The sequence below is a fragment of the Drosophila grimshawi genome, unplaced genomic scaffold (assembly GCF_018153295.1).
Source record: "Drosophila grimshawi isolate 15287-2541.00 unplaced genomic scaffold, ASM1815329v1 contig_848, whole genome shotgun sequence".
In the NCBI taxonomy this organism is placed as follows: Eukaryota; Metazoa; Arthropoda; class Insecta; order Diptera; family Drosophilidae; genus Drosophila; species Drosophila grimshawi.
The window spans coordinates 7,061,606-7,079,629 of record NW_025063692.1 but is presented as its reverse complement, the minus strand read 5'-3'; the positions used below and the strand labels follow the sequence as shown (position 1 = coordinate 7,079,629).

General features: G+C 37.2%; 1 protein-coding gene across 1 annotated transcript; it reads left to right on the top strand.

The window, feature by feature from the left end:
* The first annotated feature begins 11,430 nt into the window (after nt 1–11,430).
* LOC6566131 (protein yellow) lies at nt 11,431–17,731 on the top strand. The gene is made up of 2 exons (XM_001992163.2): nt 11,431–11,813; nt 16,182–17,731. Exons 1-2 carry the CDS (start codon nt 11,582–11,584, stop codon nt 17,588–17,590), a joined length of 1,641 nt encoding a protein of 546 aa, XP_001992199.1. The 5' UTR covers nt 11,431–11,581; the 3' UTR covers nt 17,591–17,731.
* The last annotated feature ends 293 nt before the right edge of the window (nt 17,732–18,024 follow it).

The window sequence follows — 18,024 nt, the reverse complement described above, 5'->3', positions numbered from 1 at the left end:
CATATTCCATTTAAGTATTGTAGCCAACTTTTGGGCTTTTCTTTGAAAGTGCATATTTTGTGATAGACTTTTGAAATGAAATTCAATTAAAAGTGGAGCTAAATTAGTTTTGACAAGACTTAAGAAGTTAAAAGAGCATTTCTTGAAATTGGATTTATAGGTGAATCTTGGGAAATATACATGTGCTACGAATGATCTTGACCTATTATTGTGTAGATAATGAATGCTGGCGTAATGTTGAAATACATCTAACATATTGGCTTACGTTACGTAACTTAAGTGTTTACGCATATGCTAAAGCTAATCAGAAATTTAGACTAAGCGAACGACATACATTTGATGTAGTTGAAGAGAGTGTGAGAGATGGAGAGGGAGAGAGGAATAGGAGCAGAGGGAACAGTTCTCGATTCTCGCACAGTTTAAATATTATGATCTGAATGATGTCAAGACTTGCCTAACATTGGCGACTATTGCAGTATGTCACTTTTTTTAAACGACATCCACAGCTATTTATTGATTTATCTGTTTGAGGCACACCTCCCAGCAAACCACAAACACCCACACACACCCAGACACACTCGACAGAGCTTAGCTTATAAAAGTGAAGTAGTAGCGCCGAGCGGCGAACAGAAGCCATTAACCGTTTCAGCAATGCAATTCGAATGGATTATTGTGGGTTTGCTTGCAATAAGCAGTTGCAAGACCACCACCTGCACCACTAACAACACCATAAACGACAACAGCAACAATATCTCAAATATTAAAAATGTGAATAACTCAGATATAAAGCGAATGTGGGCAGCTGCTTTTAAAGTGATTAATGACGACGAGCTGCTGCGGATTGGCCAACGACAGCCCCCAAATACCCTGGAGGCGGTGCAGCGACCCAACAGCAAGCGGATGAAGTGGCGAACCAATAGCAAACAGCTGGACACACGAGAAGAGGCAGCATTGACAGCATTGGCTGCTTTGAAGGCGCAATCACGTTCGGGCACCTATCCATCCACCGAGGAGGACAATGTGAATCCCTCCTATCTCGATGTTAGGGATTATGAGCCACAGCCATTGCCCTGGTGGTTCTAACTTATCAAGTATTACAGATGTATTTTTTTTTTTATTATTTATTTGTTTCTAATATTTTTTTAAGCCTTTTGCTTAAAAGTTGTGCTCTACCTTTGCTCTAGCCAAGACACCGACCACATGTGGCACATAGCAAGCAGCTTTAGTGCGTGCGCAAATAAATTGATTTGTTTGCAAATAAAAATAAAAATCATGGAATTTATCTATAAAATGGGTTCATCGTTGTCTTCAAGAAGGCCAATTAAATAATGCACATATTTAAGTTGAAGAAGTTCGATTAGCTGTTTAACATAGTTAATATACCACAAATTATTAAGGGTATTCTTTTATGCGAGTGAAGAGTTTTTTTCAGCTTTCTGTTTTTTTTTTTGCGGTTAGCCAAAGTGAAATGCTAAATTTATTTGATTGATTGAAAAAATTGGAGGCTCGTGCAATGCAGCAAAAACAAAACAAAAAACAAAACAAAAGAAACCAATGCCATGTGGAGGGCAGCGCGGGTCACTTTTTGGCGGTTTGGCACTTTGTTTGCTTTGTTCGCCAATTTGCAGTTGGTTGTGGCATGGACTTTTCTTGTGGCATTAAGGTGTAGCAACAAACAACAAACAACATAAATGCCAAATTCATAAACAAATCAAAGAACAAGCTGCTGTTTTGCCTGCTAATTCATTGTCAGCCTTGGCTTTTAGGGCGTATACGTAATCAGTCGTTAAAAAAATAAGTAAATCAAGAGTGCAGCAACTAGCAGATACCCTGTTATTTTCTGCACAAGGTTTGCTAAGTTCAGGCAAGTGCAAGTAAATTTCGAATTTAACTTTTATTATATTTTTGTATGTTTTTTTGTAGAAATAGAAATAATTGCAATATTTATAAATGCAAAAACTATTGTTGGCATAAGCTTCGTATACCCTGTAAAATTAATTTGCGGATTGCGCTTAACAATTAACAATTGCCAAATGCATTTTTATTAGCTAGTTAATACATTTTTTGGTTGAGTTAAAAAGAGTTGTGTTCGCATTAAAATTTGGATTTCCGATTTCGATGTCTGTTGTCTGTTGTCAAAAGAAGCAAGCAGAGCAGAACCGTGGCAAGGTCGACATAAGCATACATATATATGTATGAATATAGATAAATATACTTAGTGAGTCACATACATAGACAGTGTGTGGAGTTTTCCAAGTCTAAGTAACATGAGCGCGGGGCGGTTGCCAGAACTTCATTTAACACAGTTTATAATTTAGCTGGCTCACAGTTTGTTGTGCAGTTGTACAAACAAAAATCGACGACGACGAATCGACGTAACGACGAAACAACAACCCGACTCTCGTCTATTAGCCAAACAAGCTGTCATGTAGTTCACTTAGTTCAGGCAATAAGCAAAAGGCAGTAATACCTCGGACCAGTTCTTAATTAAATGTTTGCCGTTTATTTCTATTTCTTTGTTTTCTTATGGTTTCAAGCTTCGTAGCAATTACCAATTTGAATTTCACAATGCACAAGAAGCACAGTTTTCACGCATAATTAGATATGTAAGCTATTTATGGCTGACAAAACAGCTAACTCAAGTCCTTCGCATTGTCAGCAGGGCATCCATTGTCCAAGAAATAATACCTAAATATCTACTCGAAATAACCAATCTTACTCAAAAGGAGAGGCCAACTAATTAATCAATATGTTATGCGAGCTGATCTTAAAACGAACGCACTCGCCGGCAAGATAATGAATTGAAATATTTATTTATTCATTTCAAGGCGAAGTATATGAATGTGTAGGTCAAATTCGCAAAACAGCCTACGAAATAGTTGACGATTGTTTTGGCAGACAATTCAGCTGCATTGAAACGGATAGTTTAAATAGTATTTGTATGGAAACTAATTGAGCTGAACGAGTTCCAAACAGGAAAGAAAATGTACGCGATACATCAGCATCTTATCGTCTCTCGTTATTTGTATTCAAGCCACTTAAATGCCACCAGCTGCCAATACCACCGGCACCCATCCGTTGCTGGCAGTACTGACAACTTTTCACCAGGAAGCCGACAAGAAAACAAAAAAAAGAGACTTGCAACGGAAAAACTGAGAGTAATAAATAAAACAAAAAAACGAAGGAAAACTTCCACGCATATCTGAACGGACAGCTAATTCAGCAAAGTGACCAATTATGATTTCAATAAAATATTTTGAAATTCGCCAATGTTTTCTAAGCGGTCAGTGTCTTCCTTATCTCAATCGATTCCATCGAATTTGCATACGAGATTTTGCGATAAAAAGCTTTGCAAAACGAAAATATTTTTAAAATTTTAATGATGGATACTGGAGGTAATGAAGCAACACTGACAATCAATAGATGTCCTGGAAAAGAAAACGCTCGTAGCTATATATAAGACTATGAACTTGAATAATTACTTTCTTCAAATGAATTGGCTGTTATCTTATTGAAATAGATAAAATAGAGATAATAACTATGCATATACACCTCTTAAGAGAATTCACTTTGATAATGAATCTGCTTGATAACAAACAATATATCTGGACAGGTTGCTCTCGCCAAGAGAATTCAGATAAGATAAGTTCACTTTATTATGCAAATATTAGGAACTGAAAGAGAAACAACTAGACTGATTTACAGTGAATATTTTTATATTATAAACATTTTATTCAATACAAGATGTTGGTTGAGGCTCAATAATTAATTTTTGTTAAGAAACCTAAGCAATTTATCGAACATCGAATGAGTACAAAAATGTACTTATGTATATTTTATTTAGCTGGAGCTTTTCTCTTTACTGTTAAAATGTAGTGCTAAAATTTCCAGATCGCAGCAGTTTAATAACCTCATTTAGATAACCCACATTTACAGAGAGTTTTGGTCTCTCTCTCTCTCTCTCTCGTTCTAGTATTATTGTCATACAAACGCGTCTGACGCTAACGCCAGACACATTATTTGTCTGATAACTCCTAAGTAGGCAAACAGTTAGGTTTGGTAAAAAAAATCGTAAAGCAAATATATAGTAAGACGTACTAATAGCAAAGCGAATTATTGTTAATCATTGTGTGGGTGGTGGAATCATATAAAAGCGGCTGGTTTAGAGAAAGTCAAGCAAATCCACACATTGGATCTCAGTTGAGCAGTCGGGTAATTGTTAAGAATGAGGTGCCACATTATTTTGGCCGTTGTCTTTGCAATGGCGTTACTTGCCCCATTGATCCAAGCCGCACCTGCTGAATCGCAAGAACTTTCTGAAGCGGAGGCGCTAGCCGCTGCCGGGCAGCCTGCATATGCTGAGCAGCCCGTCGAGGTTGTCGATGAGGCAGACACCTCTGGCTCGGTTGAGTCCGCTGAGCCCAAAGCGGAGATATCCAACGATTACTATATTGATGTCAACGATTACAAACGACCTCCAAAACCATGGTGGTGGTAAGGAACATACCAGCACTACAGCTATTATCATAGATTTTTCTTGTTTACATTTATTATTATGTATTAAAATATTCAAGTGTTAAATATTCAATAAATTAAAGAAGTTATCTTTGAATAATAACATTTATAAGACCCAATTTGGAATATTTACGTGCACAAATTAGATTATGTAGAGCAGAGTAAAAAGTTAAGAAACAAATTAATTGAGATAACCCGACACAAATTTAGTATGTGCTATAAAGGAGACACTTGAGAGCCATTCCCTATATTTGAAATAGGGGTATAAAGATTCGACTAAAAATTAGATTCAGCAAAACAAAAAATGGTTGCTTTCTCCCTTGAGAATGCTTTAAAATACTATTATTATTTTCCAAATACTAAAAGTAGTTAAATACATCCATATCTAGTTTTTCGAAATATTATTTAGCTGAATTATAATTATAAGTTTAAATAATAATTTAATTATTTGATATTTAGCTATGCCAACTTTTAATGTTTACTTATCTTCAGTGTTAATTGCTTGTGTTTAAACAAAATGTTCATAATTTTTTAGATATATTTTAATCTTTTGTTTTCTTAATTTTTTAAAATATATGTGTACACTACTATTATTTTCATCTTATTTATCTTGTTTTCATAATATAAATAAATTAAAACTAAAAAAAAAACCAGACGCAATCTAGGCACATAAATATTATTAGTGCGTTTTCTACTCGAGTCAAAAATATTTTCATAATCCAAGGCAATTGTTTTTCACAGTGTAGCTGCCAGTTGGCAACTGCAGGTGAATGCGATATCGAAGAATGCAATTAAAATCCACCTATTTGACGACATTTTTGCTGGTGTCAAAATAACAAGTGGCAAACTGGCCGCCAGCGGCAAACCGAGCGGGTTAATATTAGTAGCCAACAGGTCCTGAGATTGCCATAAATTTCAAGTGTCTGTTTGGTAATGCAGTTAACCAAATGTTCAGCTAGTTCATCAAGCGGGAACTCTCCGCCTCCTCGTTGAATGGGAGCAGGAAATTTCTGTGCAACAAAATGCCAAAATATTGCAGTTGTGGTTTTTGATGTATTTTGGGTATTGTTGGTGGCCACATTAATGGTCAAAAGATAACAAGACCAGTAGCGGCCAGCAACAACAACGATAAACAATTCATAATTCAATACAATACAAATATAAACATACACAGAGCAATAGGCATGTCACGGCCAGTTATATTGAACTTGACAGCGAACGGGGACGTTGTGCAACTTGGAACGGTAGTTTTGGACAACTGATGACCAGTTTCAGACCCCATTCGCAGCAAACAAACAATGCGAATTTCAGGTATGAGATAATTATCGAGCTCAAAAAGCCATTAAATCGCAAAATAAACAACTACCATTGATAAATATCAGCAAGAAAAAGAAAAGAAAAGAAATAAAAAAGAAGTAAACCCGAGTCCAAAGCAAAAAATGCAATAAATTGATGTCCTATTCAAACACCGGCTTCACAACTGAAATGAGAAAATTCGAAACCGCACTCACGCAAAGCGGAAATGAATTTCCTACAAAATGACGTTGACACTAATACTGAACTCGATTTTTTTTTTTGTAGTTTAATTGTAATTCAATAGACGCTATTTGAATATTTTTGGCTGTGTTGCTTTTTCTTTCTATGATAGTAATCCGATCCGGCAAGCATGGCTATGTCGACACAGCTAATATATATATATATATGTATATATACTTTATGGGTTCGCAAACGACTCCTTCAATGCATAATAAACTTCACGTTATAACTATAATATCATCTACAAAGGTACATTAATATCTATATGTATATTTCACAGATATGACAAACTGAAGAAATAATTCTGTCATGAAGCCTCAGTCAAAATCTGACGATTGAGAAACAATTATTGTATTTATATTTTGACAAGATGACTGACTGCATGGGCTTACTACATTTACGAATATATTCCTCTATATAAAGGACATTGAAAATTCAACTATCCAAAGTTTCCTCTTGTATTATTTTTGTTTTCCTGAATTTCATTGGCGGTTTCATATTTAAATCAGGCAGCTGAAAGACTTTTTAATGAACTAAGCTGATCTTAAAAGAAACTCTGCTAATTGGCTGCACTCTAATTTTCACCTGGTAAAATCGTAGCCTTAGATTGCAATCTAATTTTCAGCGAAAAGTCACCATACAACTGGGCGAAGCTTAAGCCGTTGCCATTATCGTCGCAACTTCAAAGTGCAGCTCATAAATAATTCATACATGCACACAAATTATTCGCACATCATGGCAATGCTAGTAATCAACAAACATCGTCTGGTCGATGTCTGCACTTCTCCGCTTCCCTCTCTTCATCTCACCGTGCTACAGCTAATGCAACATCAACAGTAGCCAAATATTGCAACTGCATTTGCAACTACAGTTCCAGTTCCAATTCCAGTTTTTTTTTATATACTATGATACCTTCGGTATATTGGTTTTGTGCAATGTCCGGCATGGTGTCTGTCTGTCTGTCTGTCCGTTTGTCCGTCTCTATGAATGCAAATCGAAACCCTCAGAGATAGAGACTTGGAACTTCAAGTGCACAAATTGGAGTCCACTACATCCACTTGGAGGCTAGGAAATCGATAAAATCGATAATCGCAAGTCGATAAGGCCACATATCTTCCACAATTCCACGCTACAATCACAAAATCTGGTTGGTTGGTTATTGGCCATGTTCTTCAAAGATTACCATATGCCACGCCCACCTTCGCCGCCCCAAGTCCCCCGATTAGACCCGACTACAACGTGCTCTCTTGATTTTTTGCAGAATGTTGAAGAGTTAAGTATTTAACTCTTGCCGCGGAGACGACAGCCTGGAATACCATAGGACACCACATAAGGAGTATAAAAAAGCAACATTAAGATACCATGTCAGACAGATACAATCCCCTTGCAAGAGTGTGCAATCTTCGGCGTGCCCAAGTAAGTTGATATAATTCTTGTTTTTGTTTTTATTCGTTCTTCTGAGTCCCTGTCAATACATACTTGTTTCTTGTATACTTGTTTCTTGTTACAGGTGGCGGGAAACCAGAAAATTAGATAAAGTCTTGCCATAATTCATGTTAAATTCACCAATTAAAAGGCATAATAAAAAGGTGATCCTAGATTCCAGGCATCTAATATCTCTTTTATGATTAATGAATTCGCAATTGTGTTAGTTTTCTCTAATGACATTCCACAGGAAAATTGCAATCGCAATAACGTAATTTTTTCCAATAAGATATGACTAGAAAATTTCAGTGGTTATTTTTGGTTAACGAAAGTGTACAATATAGAGAGATATGCTTCGATTGTATTCCCAAGATCGGATATTGACAGGTTGAGTTGGTTTATACAAGTTAACTTTCTCGCCTATATTCTTGGATACCAAATTGACTTTGCTAACCAGAAACAGACGAATTAGCTAAATTTAAATTTAAAATAAATTATTATGATTTGATGTTTCATTTTATTAATTTTGATTATCTTGTCGTTATTTTGTCTAAGAGACCACAATGAAGTTAAAGATGTATATATGTATATTTCTTTTACACTATATTCAGCTTGATTTTTATTAAAATCAGACATATTAAGAAACCTGACGAAGAACGTTGTGTCTGACCCGGTGTCTTAGGAACAGGCGCAATGAAAGTTTAGAACTAGAGTGGTTCACCTCGAAAAATTAAACCAAAGGGAACTACTTTGTCAAGTCATTAAATATTTATTAAACCAATCTAATTGATTGGAATATTTTTGTACGGTAATTGCAAATGAATGTAGGCATTACTATTTAACTAATTGGTATTGTATATTCCAGAGCTATATTTCAATTGTATTTTAGAAGGAATTTTCTATAAATTCAAAAATTTACTCATGAACTTTAGATCTTAGGTTGTATTTTAATCAATGTGCAACATAATGAATATGTTATAATAAACCGATTTGCATTTGGAGCATTCGCACTGCGATGATAATACTAATGCCAATCGAAAATGTGTAGCGGAGCGAGGAGGAGTTGGTATTGGAGCTACCTAAAAATCAGGTGGATTTTGTACATGCTGCAACTTGAATTGCACCCCATTCGGTAGCATTTGAGTGCCTTGCAGCCGACCACTTAACCAGCCAGTTAAATGATTTGGCTAATAAGCCACACGCACCATGAAACACGCACCATGAAACACGATGCGTGGAGTGTTGCGGTTTATTGTGACTATTTTTTTGCTTGCAACATGTTGTTGTTTTGAATGTTGCCTGCCGCCGCCACTCAAATGCGTATTGCGAATCGGCTTGTGGCCTGGCCAGCAGGAAGGGCATTTCGGCAACTCCGATCAGCTTGGCTCACATGTAGGTTGATCGCAACACTTTTAATTGGCTGGCCCACAGAGATTCCGGATCGAGTTGGGCGTGGTCATCATGCAGTCGGCACAGTCCCAAGGCCAGGGACAGTATCTGATCAGTTGTTTTGAAACTGACACAATTGACTCAAATCAAATTCATCGAAATCGATTTTTAACTTTTTCAATTTATATCCGTAGATAGTAAATGTTTAGAGAATGTGCTTTGATTATCTCCTTGTAAAACGCTGAGTAAGGCATTAAACATGGGCTCAAACACCAATTACGCCAAAAAAAAAATCAAGTAACCAATAACAATGATCTAGACTAGTGATCTGGACTACGAGATACCTTTGAATTTAGCTAATAAATATATTATTTATTTAAAATACAGTTTTAATTTAATGCAGAATTTATCAGGAGCAAGGGCGTACCCAGCTTTTAGGGACGGCTTTCGGATCTCGTCTAATGGGTGCCGACTGGTTATTTTCTCACCTCAACCTCCTGCCTAAGCCTCCGTATGCCATTTGCGCAAGGTGCACAAAAATGAATGCAATCCATGTTTGTGTCAGAAGCCTTTTCCAAAATCTTTGACTTACGACAAGCGAGTATCAACACAAATGTTGCATAAGTGCGTATTTCTAAAATCGCATTCTTAGAAAACGGGTAGATGCAGAATACAAACACATACACAAGTATTTTGACACTTGCTTCGATTATGCCAATGCTGATAGGAATGAGATCAATATGAGAACTGGTTTTTAGGAGTTTCGTATCCGAACTTAACGAAATTCTATACAGTTGTTCAACAACATGCCAAGGTATTTAACATATCAACCATAATTCGATACCTTTACCAAGCTTTTACTTTCTCTGCTCGACTCTTTGAGACAGGTAGACGGATAGACGACGCGGATGTTGGTCTTGGTCAAAAGTATGCATACTCGATGCCAAAAATATGGCAAATTATATAGCATATCAATTGAAAGTGTAAGTCTTTAAAATTGTGGCTTTTAGGAAATCAATTTGTCTCGATATTCGCTGAGGGAGTCATCGATAAAATGAAATAGTCTTGATCTGCGTATGTTATTCAAGAACTTATGTTTTAAGTATCTAGCTTTTATAGTTTCTAGATCGACTTGGCTCTTGATGATGTGGAGATGATTGCGTCTGCCATTTACTAATATACCCTATAGATCGATTTTAATGGATTCAGAGTATAAGCCGCCTTTTCTATTATAATTATTATTATTTTTAAAAATTTGTATTTTTGCAAGAGCAGAAAAGGGGAAACTAAGAACAATGAAGCATAGATACTCGTTTCTGCTAAAGTTCTTTTGCTAGTGCTGTAATTTGTTACACTAATACAGACTACAAAGCTACTGACAAAACTAATGTGATTTGTCAGCCTCAATATTTAAAAAATACTTACAAAGCTGCACAGAAAAAAATCAGCAATCTGAAAGTAGAAAATTCAAGTACAAAACATATCAATAGTGAGGCAAAAAAACTGAAGTCCCAAATATATATTCTTGATGTTGAAGTGAACCAGTTTATTATCAAATAAAGGAACTAAAATCAAATTAAACTCTTTAATTTTGGTAGATTACATATTTTTCTCCGTGTAAATATGCTGCGACAATTCGATTATGGACAAGTTCAATCAATATGGTTAAGCACCATTACAAATTGTAGCAAAAGTTTACTTAAAGTGATTGGAAACAATTTATTTGAAATTAAAAGACTACGAGATTGTAAAGAAAACGTCTTAATATGAATATATATATATATATATATATATATATTGTTATTGCTAAAGACTATATTTGAGCAGGGAGCAGTTTCTGGCCGTATGCAAGACAAGAGTTATCTAATAGAATAGAAAATTGGTGTACACGAGTAATACGAACACAACACCTTAGGCGGAAACTACGCATATTTGACCCTCGGCTATGAATCATTGCTAAAAACTCAGGCCTCAAAGCAAAAATATGAAGAAAAAAATCGCGCACACAACTTTTGAGGCCAAAAAAAATCGCAGCGAAAGGCGAAGGCGAAGGCGATGATGACGATGACGATGACGATGACGTTGGGGCAGCAACGGGGGTTCCGTGGTCAGTTAGGTCACGGGTGCCCAATTTTTTTTTTTATTTTTTTTTTTTGGTGTGTTGTCAGCAGCGATTTGCTGAGCCCCGCTTTGATTAAAAGCAAATTCATTAAAGGGAACTACGGCTGTCAGCAGGGCGGCAGCCCGCAAGTGGTGGTAGGGAAGCAAGGGGTATCTGAATGTGCGTGAAAATCAAACATGGGCTACCAAATCAAAAAGCAACGGGTCAAAGCCGAAGTCGAGCGATTAACGGCACGCGGCAAGCGGCAAGCGTCAACGATTTATGCCGAATGTAGGAAGCCACGAACTTGCGCCTTCGGCAAATGTTGTTGCTACTGCCGCCGCAATTGTTGTTACTGCTGCTTGCGCCGACTGCAAAACGCAACTTTATATAAAATGTGAACGCAACATAATAACCATCAGTTGTTAACGCGTCAGCCACACGGCAGCTAATACTACCAAAACGAACAGCGATCCTGAGACACGCCTGAAAATCTACAACAATCCTTTTTTTTTGTTATTATACATTTTTTGGTTATTGGTGATTGTGGTCCGTGGCAAAAGTTGCCATCAAACTATTATACAAATTTAAAGACAATTGAAAAACGGATTGCTAATGTTTCCGTACCTGATCCACATCCTGATCCTGCTGGCTGCTGGTTCAACTCAAGCCGCCTACAAACTGCAGGAGCGCTATAGCTGGAACCAACTGGACTTTGCCTTCCCAAATGAGAGGCTCAAGGAGCAGGCGATCGCCAGCGGCGATTATATTCCACAGAACGGACTCCCCGTTGGCGTTGAGCACTTTGGCAATCGGCTATTTGTCACAGTTCCCCGCTGGCGAGATGGTAAGTTCATCCAACCAAATTGTCCAATTAACAAATGTTTCGCACAACATATTTTTGGACATAGTTGGCTATTTAGGCTACATAGAGCCAAAAGACAACACAAATTTTAGAGTTGGCGCTCCAGCTAGTCTTGTTACAATTACAATGTACAAAATTTGTTTTCGCTAAATTTGCTTGTGTAATTTGAGCTGTTCGCTGAGCACTCGTTAAGGCAAGTTGCTCTGTTAATTGATAATACATATAAATGCAGCACAATCCTTTTCAACTTGTATGCAATGCAGACACAACCAAAATCATATTGCCCATTATTGCCTATAATTAGGCTTTCAACATTTCTAGTTCCTTGTTAGCTGACAGCTTTAATTGCCTTGACTCCAATAATGGACGTGAAAACACAATAAACTTGCATTAAGTAAAAAAAAATATATATATTTCACATATCCATAATAGCTTTGTATACAAAAATTTGAATACAAGTTGTGCATCCTTAAACAATCGTCAATTTTCAGCTTTTATCTAGATGTTGTGGGGTTGAAGACTATGAATAAATATGTTCAGTTCATTGGCTGATAGTATTTTATGGTCGATTTTAGCTGAAAGTGATATTTACTCTCCAAGTGCTTCTTTTCACTTACTTATTTTCTTTGTGTTGTGCATCGAATTTTTTTGGCTTTCAAATATTAAAACGTTTGCTGCAATCACTTTTAATTCTTGTTCGTTCTTGTTTTCATCAAAAATCAATTTCTTTAAGCAAGTGTAAGCTGCTGAAATCATACCCTAATTTATATTCAGTTTAATTAAATGAGTAACTAACTGTTTAAAATATAAATACATACATGCGGCATTGAAGGCTTCAATAAATATATATCTCATAAGCATTACAAAGTGAATAAATTTAATGTGAAATATCTATAAATACAACCAACGCAATTTTGAAGGCTTCTTTACAGCCTTGACTATGCTATACCGTTACAAATCAACCAGCAATAAAACATTAGAAAAAAGCAAATAAATAAAAAATATGCAATAACCAACAATTCGTAGCGAGTCGATGAAAAGTGAGAGTTGTAAATACTAAAGTGCACCGTGCATGTTGTTGTTGGATTTTTTTGATATTCGAATTTTTTGTGTTTTTTGCTCATGTTCTGCACGATATGACAATTGAATTGTAAAATGGTTAAGAAACTGGCCGAATAAACGAACTTGAAATTCACAAAAAATTCATTAATTTATACCGTTAACTAAGATGCATGAATGCTTCCTAAAAAAAATATGAAATACTAGACAAGCACAGAGAAATCGAATTAAATGTGCATATTTATTTAAGTTTGAGTGCAGTTTTATTGAAATTTAATAATAAAGGAATTTTAATAAGCAAAACGCGAGCAGAACGAAGTTGAAATTATTTAATTTCCACTCAAATGTTAGCTTTATCCTTTTGCGAAATTCAAATCGAGTTAAACAGAAATCACACAGGATTCTTCAACATAATCCTTCCGTGTGCCTTCAAAACTTTTCAGTTCATTTTGCAGAAAATATCCTAGGAAACTTGCGTTAAAAGATACGCTAAGACAAGAAAAAAAGATAGAGAGAGAAACTTGACAGCTTGACTATTTAGCTGCTTGACTATTGAATATTACACAAACTTTTTAAATATCTCAAGAATCGCAATAATGAATTGGAATGCCACTGAGCAGTAAGAAGGTCGCTCAAATAAAAAGCCAAAGGCCAAGACACAAGTCAGAGCAAATGCTTCAATGGATTCAATGAATTTTGAGCCGCCAAAAGGCGCAAGAGCGAAAGCCACGCCGCGAAAAGCGGATAAAAGCAAATCAATTAGCTAATCTTGAGTAAATCCCATAATGAAAAACAACAACAGTAAGAAACAACATTTGCAACCAGTTGACAGTTATGACTTATGACGAGTGGTTGCTAAGTGGATTGTCGAATGCCTACTCACTTCCACTGACTGCGAAATATGAATGGAAAAATAGAATTGATCAATCAAGTGAACTAAATTACATCGAATAGTGTTGGAAAACAAAGCATAGGCCTTACAATACTATTGTTATGCGACAATTGAAAATGTGTTTAGTTCGGATTGAAAGATTGATTGTAGAGTGTAGAAAAATGGTACAATATAATCTTGTCTTATGACAATTTCAATTCGTAAAAAAAAATTTGTATTCACAGATCAACTGAAACTGAAATTTGAACAAAGTCTACAAATTTAATGTTCATTCGAGAATTTTCAGATCGATAAGATCAAACTTTGATTCCAACAAAAAGTGAAACTGCTTCGAAACCCCAAAACGAAACCCGAGACGAAAACACGACTGGAAAATTGCTTACATTGGAGCAAAGTATTATTTCTTAATATTTGCTAAAACTTCTTTAGGAATTGGTTGACAGCTGAGTTTTAGTCTAAAAAGGATTTAATGCGCAAAGGAATTGCTAATGAATTTTATACAATAGTTTAAGATTAAAACTACTTCCAATTTCGGACATGAAATAATTAAAAAACCAATAAGGTTCACCCATATATAAATATCGACGCAAAAGGTAAATGAGGTTTTAAGTTAATTTAATTTTAATTAAGGCGAACCAACGCTTGCTTTGGTCATGTCGTAGCAATTACAATGAGCTTGAGCTATTAATTTACATGAGTACGAATGATTTTCATTTGTCATTTGAGTTGAGCAAATGGTTAATTGATTACAGGCAACTGGCAAACAGGTTGCCGTCGCCACAGTTGCCTAATGGAAAGCTCATGTTACAGTATTCAAACGCGCGCTACGCCAACTGGTGTTAATGAAATTAAGATAAATACACATGTGAGCAGATCCTTGTCCGATCGTAACGACAGATCGTTTAAAATGTGTGATTGCCGGTTGACAGATAATAATGATGTTTGTGCTCCCGATTATAAAGTAATAGCGATTAATCACCACGAAATGCTTGCAATTGTATATTGAAAGGTATTGCATTCCACGATAAAAAAATGGCTTAGTGATATAGATGGGATTTGTTGCTTAACATTTGAGTTAAATGCATTCCAAGTGTCTGGTAATCAAGCCAAAAACTCAAGCTTGACTAATTAACTATTATTTGTCGTGGGCTGGCTTCAGTTGAAGTTAAAGTCATATTTACGTTTATTGGTGTAAATGGGGTGGTAAATCACACAAATCACAATTCTAAAACCAACGGCAGTTTGATCATATGAAACTCTGAGAGAAAATTGTGAAATTCTTTTAATGTATTAATTAAAATCACATCAAAGCTTACGTTACGAATCAGCGTAGCCATAAGTTTGTATTAAATCAAATAGAAACCAACGCCTGCTGTAAGACTTAACTGCCATATTTGGTCGCAGCTGTAATTCCCATCGGAATGCAGTCTACCATAACGGCAACAACTACCTTTGGCTTGATACTTAATTAATATTAATAAAAATTAATGCATAGGTATGTTAACAGAGTTGCTCGACATTTCCATACAATATAAAATAAGTAACAGTTTATCGTCGCTTGTAATTGAAGATCGCAGAAGCAGGGGAGAAGAAAGAGGTGATCGATAAAATTTACAACGCAAATTGGCCAAGAAAAGTGCCAAGTGATGTCGCACGCCCGCAACTGGTTTCACTGACTTTCTGTTGGCGCCGTTTCAACTGGAGCGGAAACTTTAAAGTTTGTTGCTAACCATGATGATGATGATGATGATGATGATGATGGTGGTGATAATGATGATGACAATGATGTGATATGTGTGGACATGTGTGCAGTTACTCAAAATGTGGATAATCACATTATAAATTGCTAGCACTCAACTTGAGAGGCTGGCGAGACAAAATGCGAATGGTGAATGAATAGTGGGTGGGGAGGATGGGGAGGGGGGAACGGGTCTAATTTTAGGAAGTTGCAGTTGCAACAATTGCAAACGGCCCATGAGCAAATCGTTAATTCAGTCGGCTCACAATTACTGTCGAGTGCAATCACACAGCCAGATTGGATATATTTAACTATCTAATCGATCCAGTCATATATTTAAACCAGATAATAAATATGATGCCAGCTTTGGCTATAACAGTTAGTGTCAGTAAACAGGAAAAGCAACTATTTTGACAAGTCAAACTTGCTCATTTCTTACTTATATTAAGCGTTGAATGTATAGCTGCTGTCAAAATATTAGTGGTGCATAATATGGTGCACACATAGTTTGGGAAAATGTGAAAAAGAAAACATGCTCAAAATATAGTTGTCAATTATGATCATTATTTGTAGTTTTTATTATAATTACCGTTTTCTCTGCGACGAAATAATATTTTTACAATATTTAGATATGTAATAATAATCAATCATAATTTTGTAGGCATTCCGGCAACATTGACGTACATCAACATGGATCACAGCTTGACGGGCTCACCCGAATTGATACCCTATCCGGATTGGCGAAGCAATACGGCTGGGGATTGTGCGAATAGCATAACGACAGCTTATCGCATCAAGGTGGATGAATGCGGCAGACTTTGGGTACTCGATACGGGCACTGTGGGCATTGGCAACACAACCACAAATCCCTGTCCGTATGCTGTCAATGTCTTCGATCTGACCACAAATACCCGTATACGGCGATATGAGCTGCGTGCTGAAGATACAAATCCGAATACGTTTGTTGCCAACATTGCCGTCGATATTGGCAAAACTTGTGACGATGCCTATGCATATTTCTCAGATGAACTGGGCTATGGCCTGATTGCCTACTCCTGGGAGCAGAATAAATCCTGGCGTTTCTCCGCCCATTCCTATTTCTTTCCAGATCCCCTAAGGGGCGACTACAACATTGCCGGTCTGAACTTCCAATGGGGCGAGGAGGGCATCTTTGGCATTGCCCTGTCGCCGATACGATCCGATGGCTATCGCATCTTGTACTTCAGTCCCCTGGCCAGCCATCGCCAGTTTGCCGTCTCCACGCGCATCCTGCGCGATGAAGAGCGTACCGAGGACAGCTATCATGAGTTCATTGCGCTGGACGAGCGTGGTCCTAATGCTCACACCACGGCCCGTGTGATGAGCGACGATGGCATAGAGTTGTTTAATCTGATCGATCAGAATGCGGTCGGCTGCTGGCACTCATCGATGCCATACACATCGCAATTCCATGGCATTGTCGATCGCGACGATGTCGGTCTCGTGTTTCCCGCCGATGTCAAGATCGATGAGCAAAAGAATGTGTGGGTGCTGTCCGATCGTATGCCCGTCTTTTTGCTCTCCGATCTCGACTACAGTGATATCAATTTCCGTATATATACAGCACCGTTGGGTGAACTCATTGAGAATACGGTTTGTGATCTGCGGAATAATGTGTACGGTCCATCGAATACCGTAACGCTGCCCCAACAGCCACAGGCTGCGTTGCCAGCACTACCAGCACCGGCACCACCACCACGAGTCACCTCCATTTATCAGCCATCGTATCTGCGACCAAAGACCCAGTTATCCACAAACTGGGCGCCAGCACCACTGGCGCCGGCTAACAGCTATTTACCAGCGGAGAGGCCATCGTCCGGGCAGAGCATATCGAGCGTGACCGTATCGCAGGGTCTGTTGCCCAATGGCCTGGATGTGCCGAAGGCGTATGTCTTTAATCAGCACAATGGCCTCAACTATGAGACGAGCGGACCGCACATGTTTCCCGTTCATCAACCGGCCGGGCAGCGGGAGGGACTCAAGAATTATGTGAATGCCCGCCAAGCTGGCTGGTGGCATCATCATCATTAGGACTAGGACATTTCTCGTCGAGCACTCTGCTTTTCAAATCTCTCTCTCTCTCTCTTTCTCTCTCTCTCTCTCTCTCTCTCGCTCTCTCTCTCTCTGCAATACTTTCGCGCACTCACATGAATAGAATATATCAATATATACATATATATTTGTGTAGTTGGTTTTTTGTATATTATATGTAATAAATTTTTTTTTATTCCTTATATTGAAATTTTTATATGTTTTGAATTTGCCAATTCGGTAACCAGAAGAATCCCTGAACGCAAGATGCCGCCTGGTAAATAAAAATCGGCATATTCAATTAATGACATATTCTTTTCAGCAAATAATCATATTGCAAACGACCACTAAATTGTTATTAGTAATAATTTGTGACATTTTGCATAATATTTAAAAATATATTTAGCAACTTTTGCACAAGCCAGAGGAAGCTT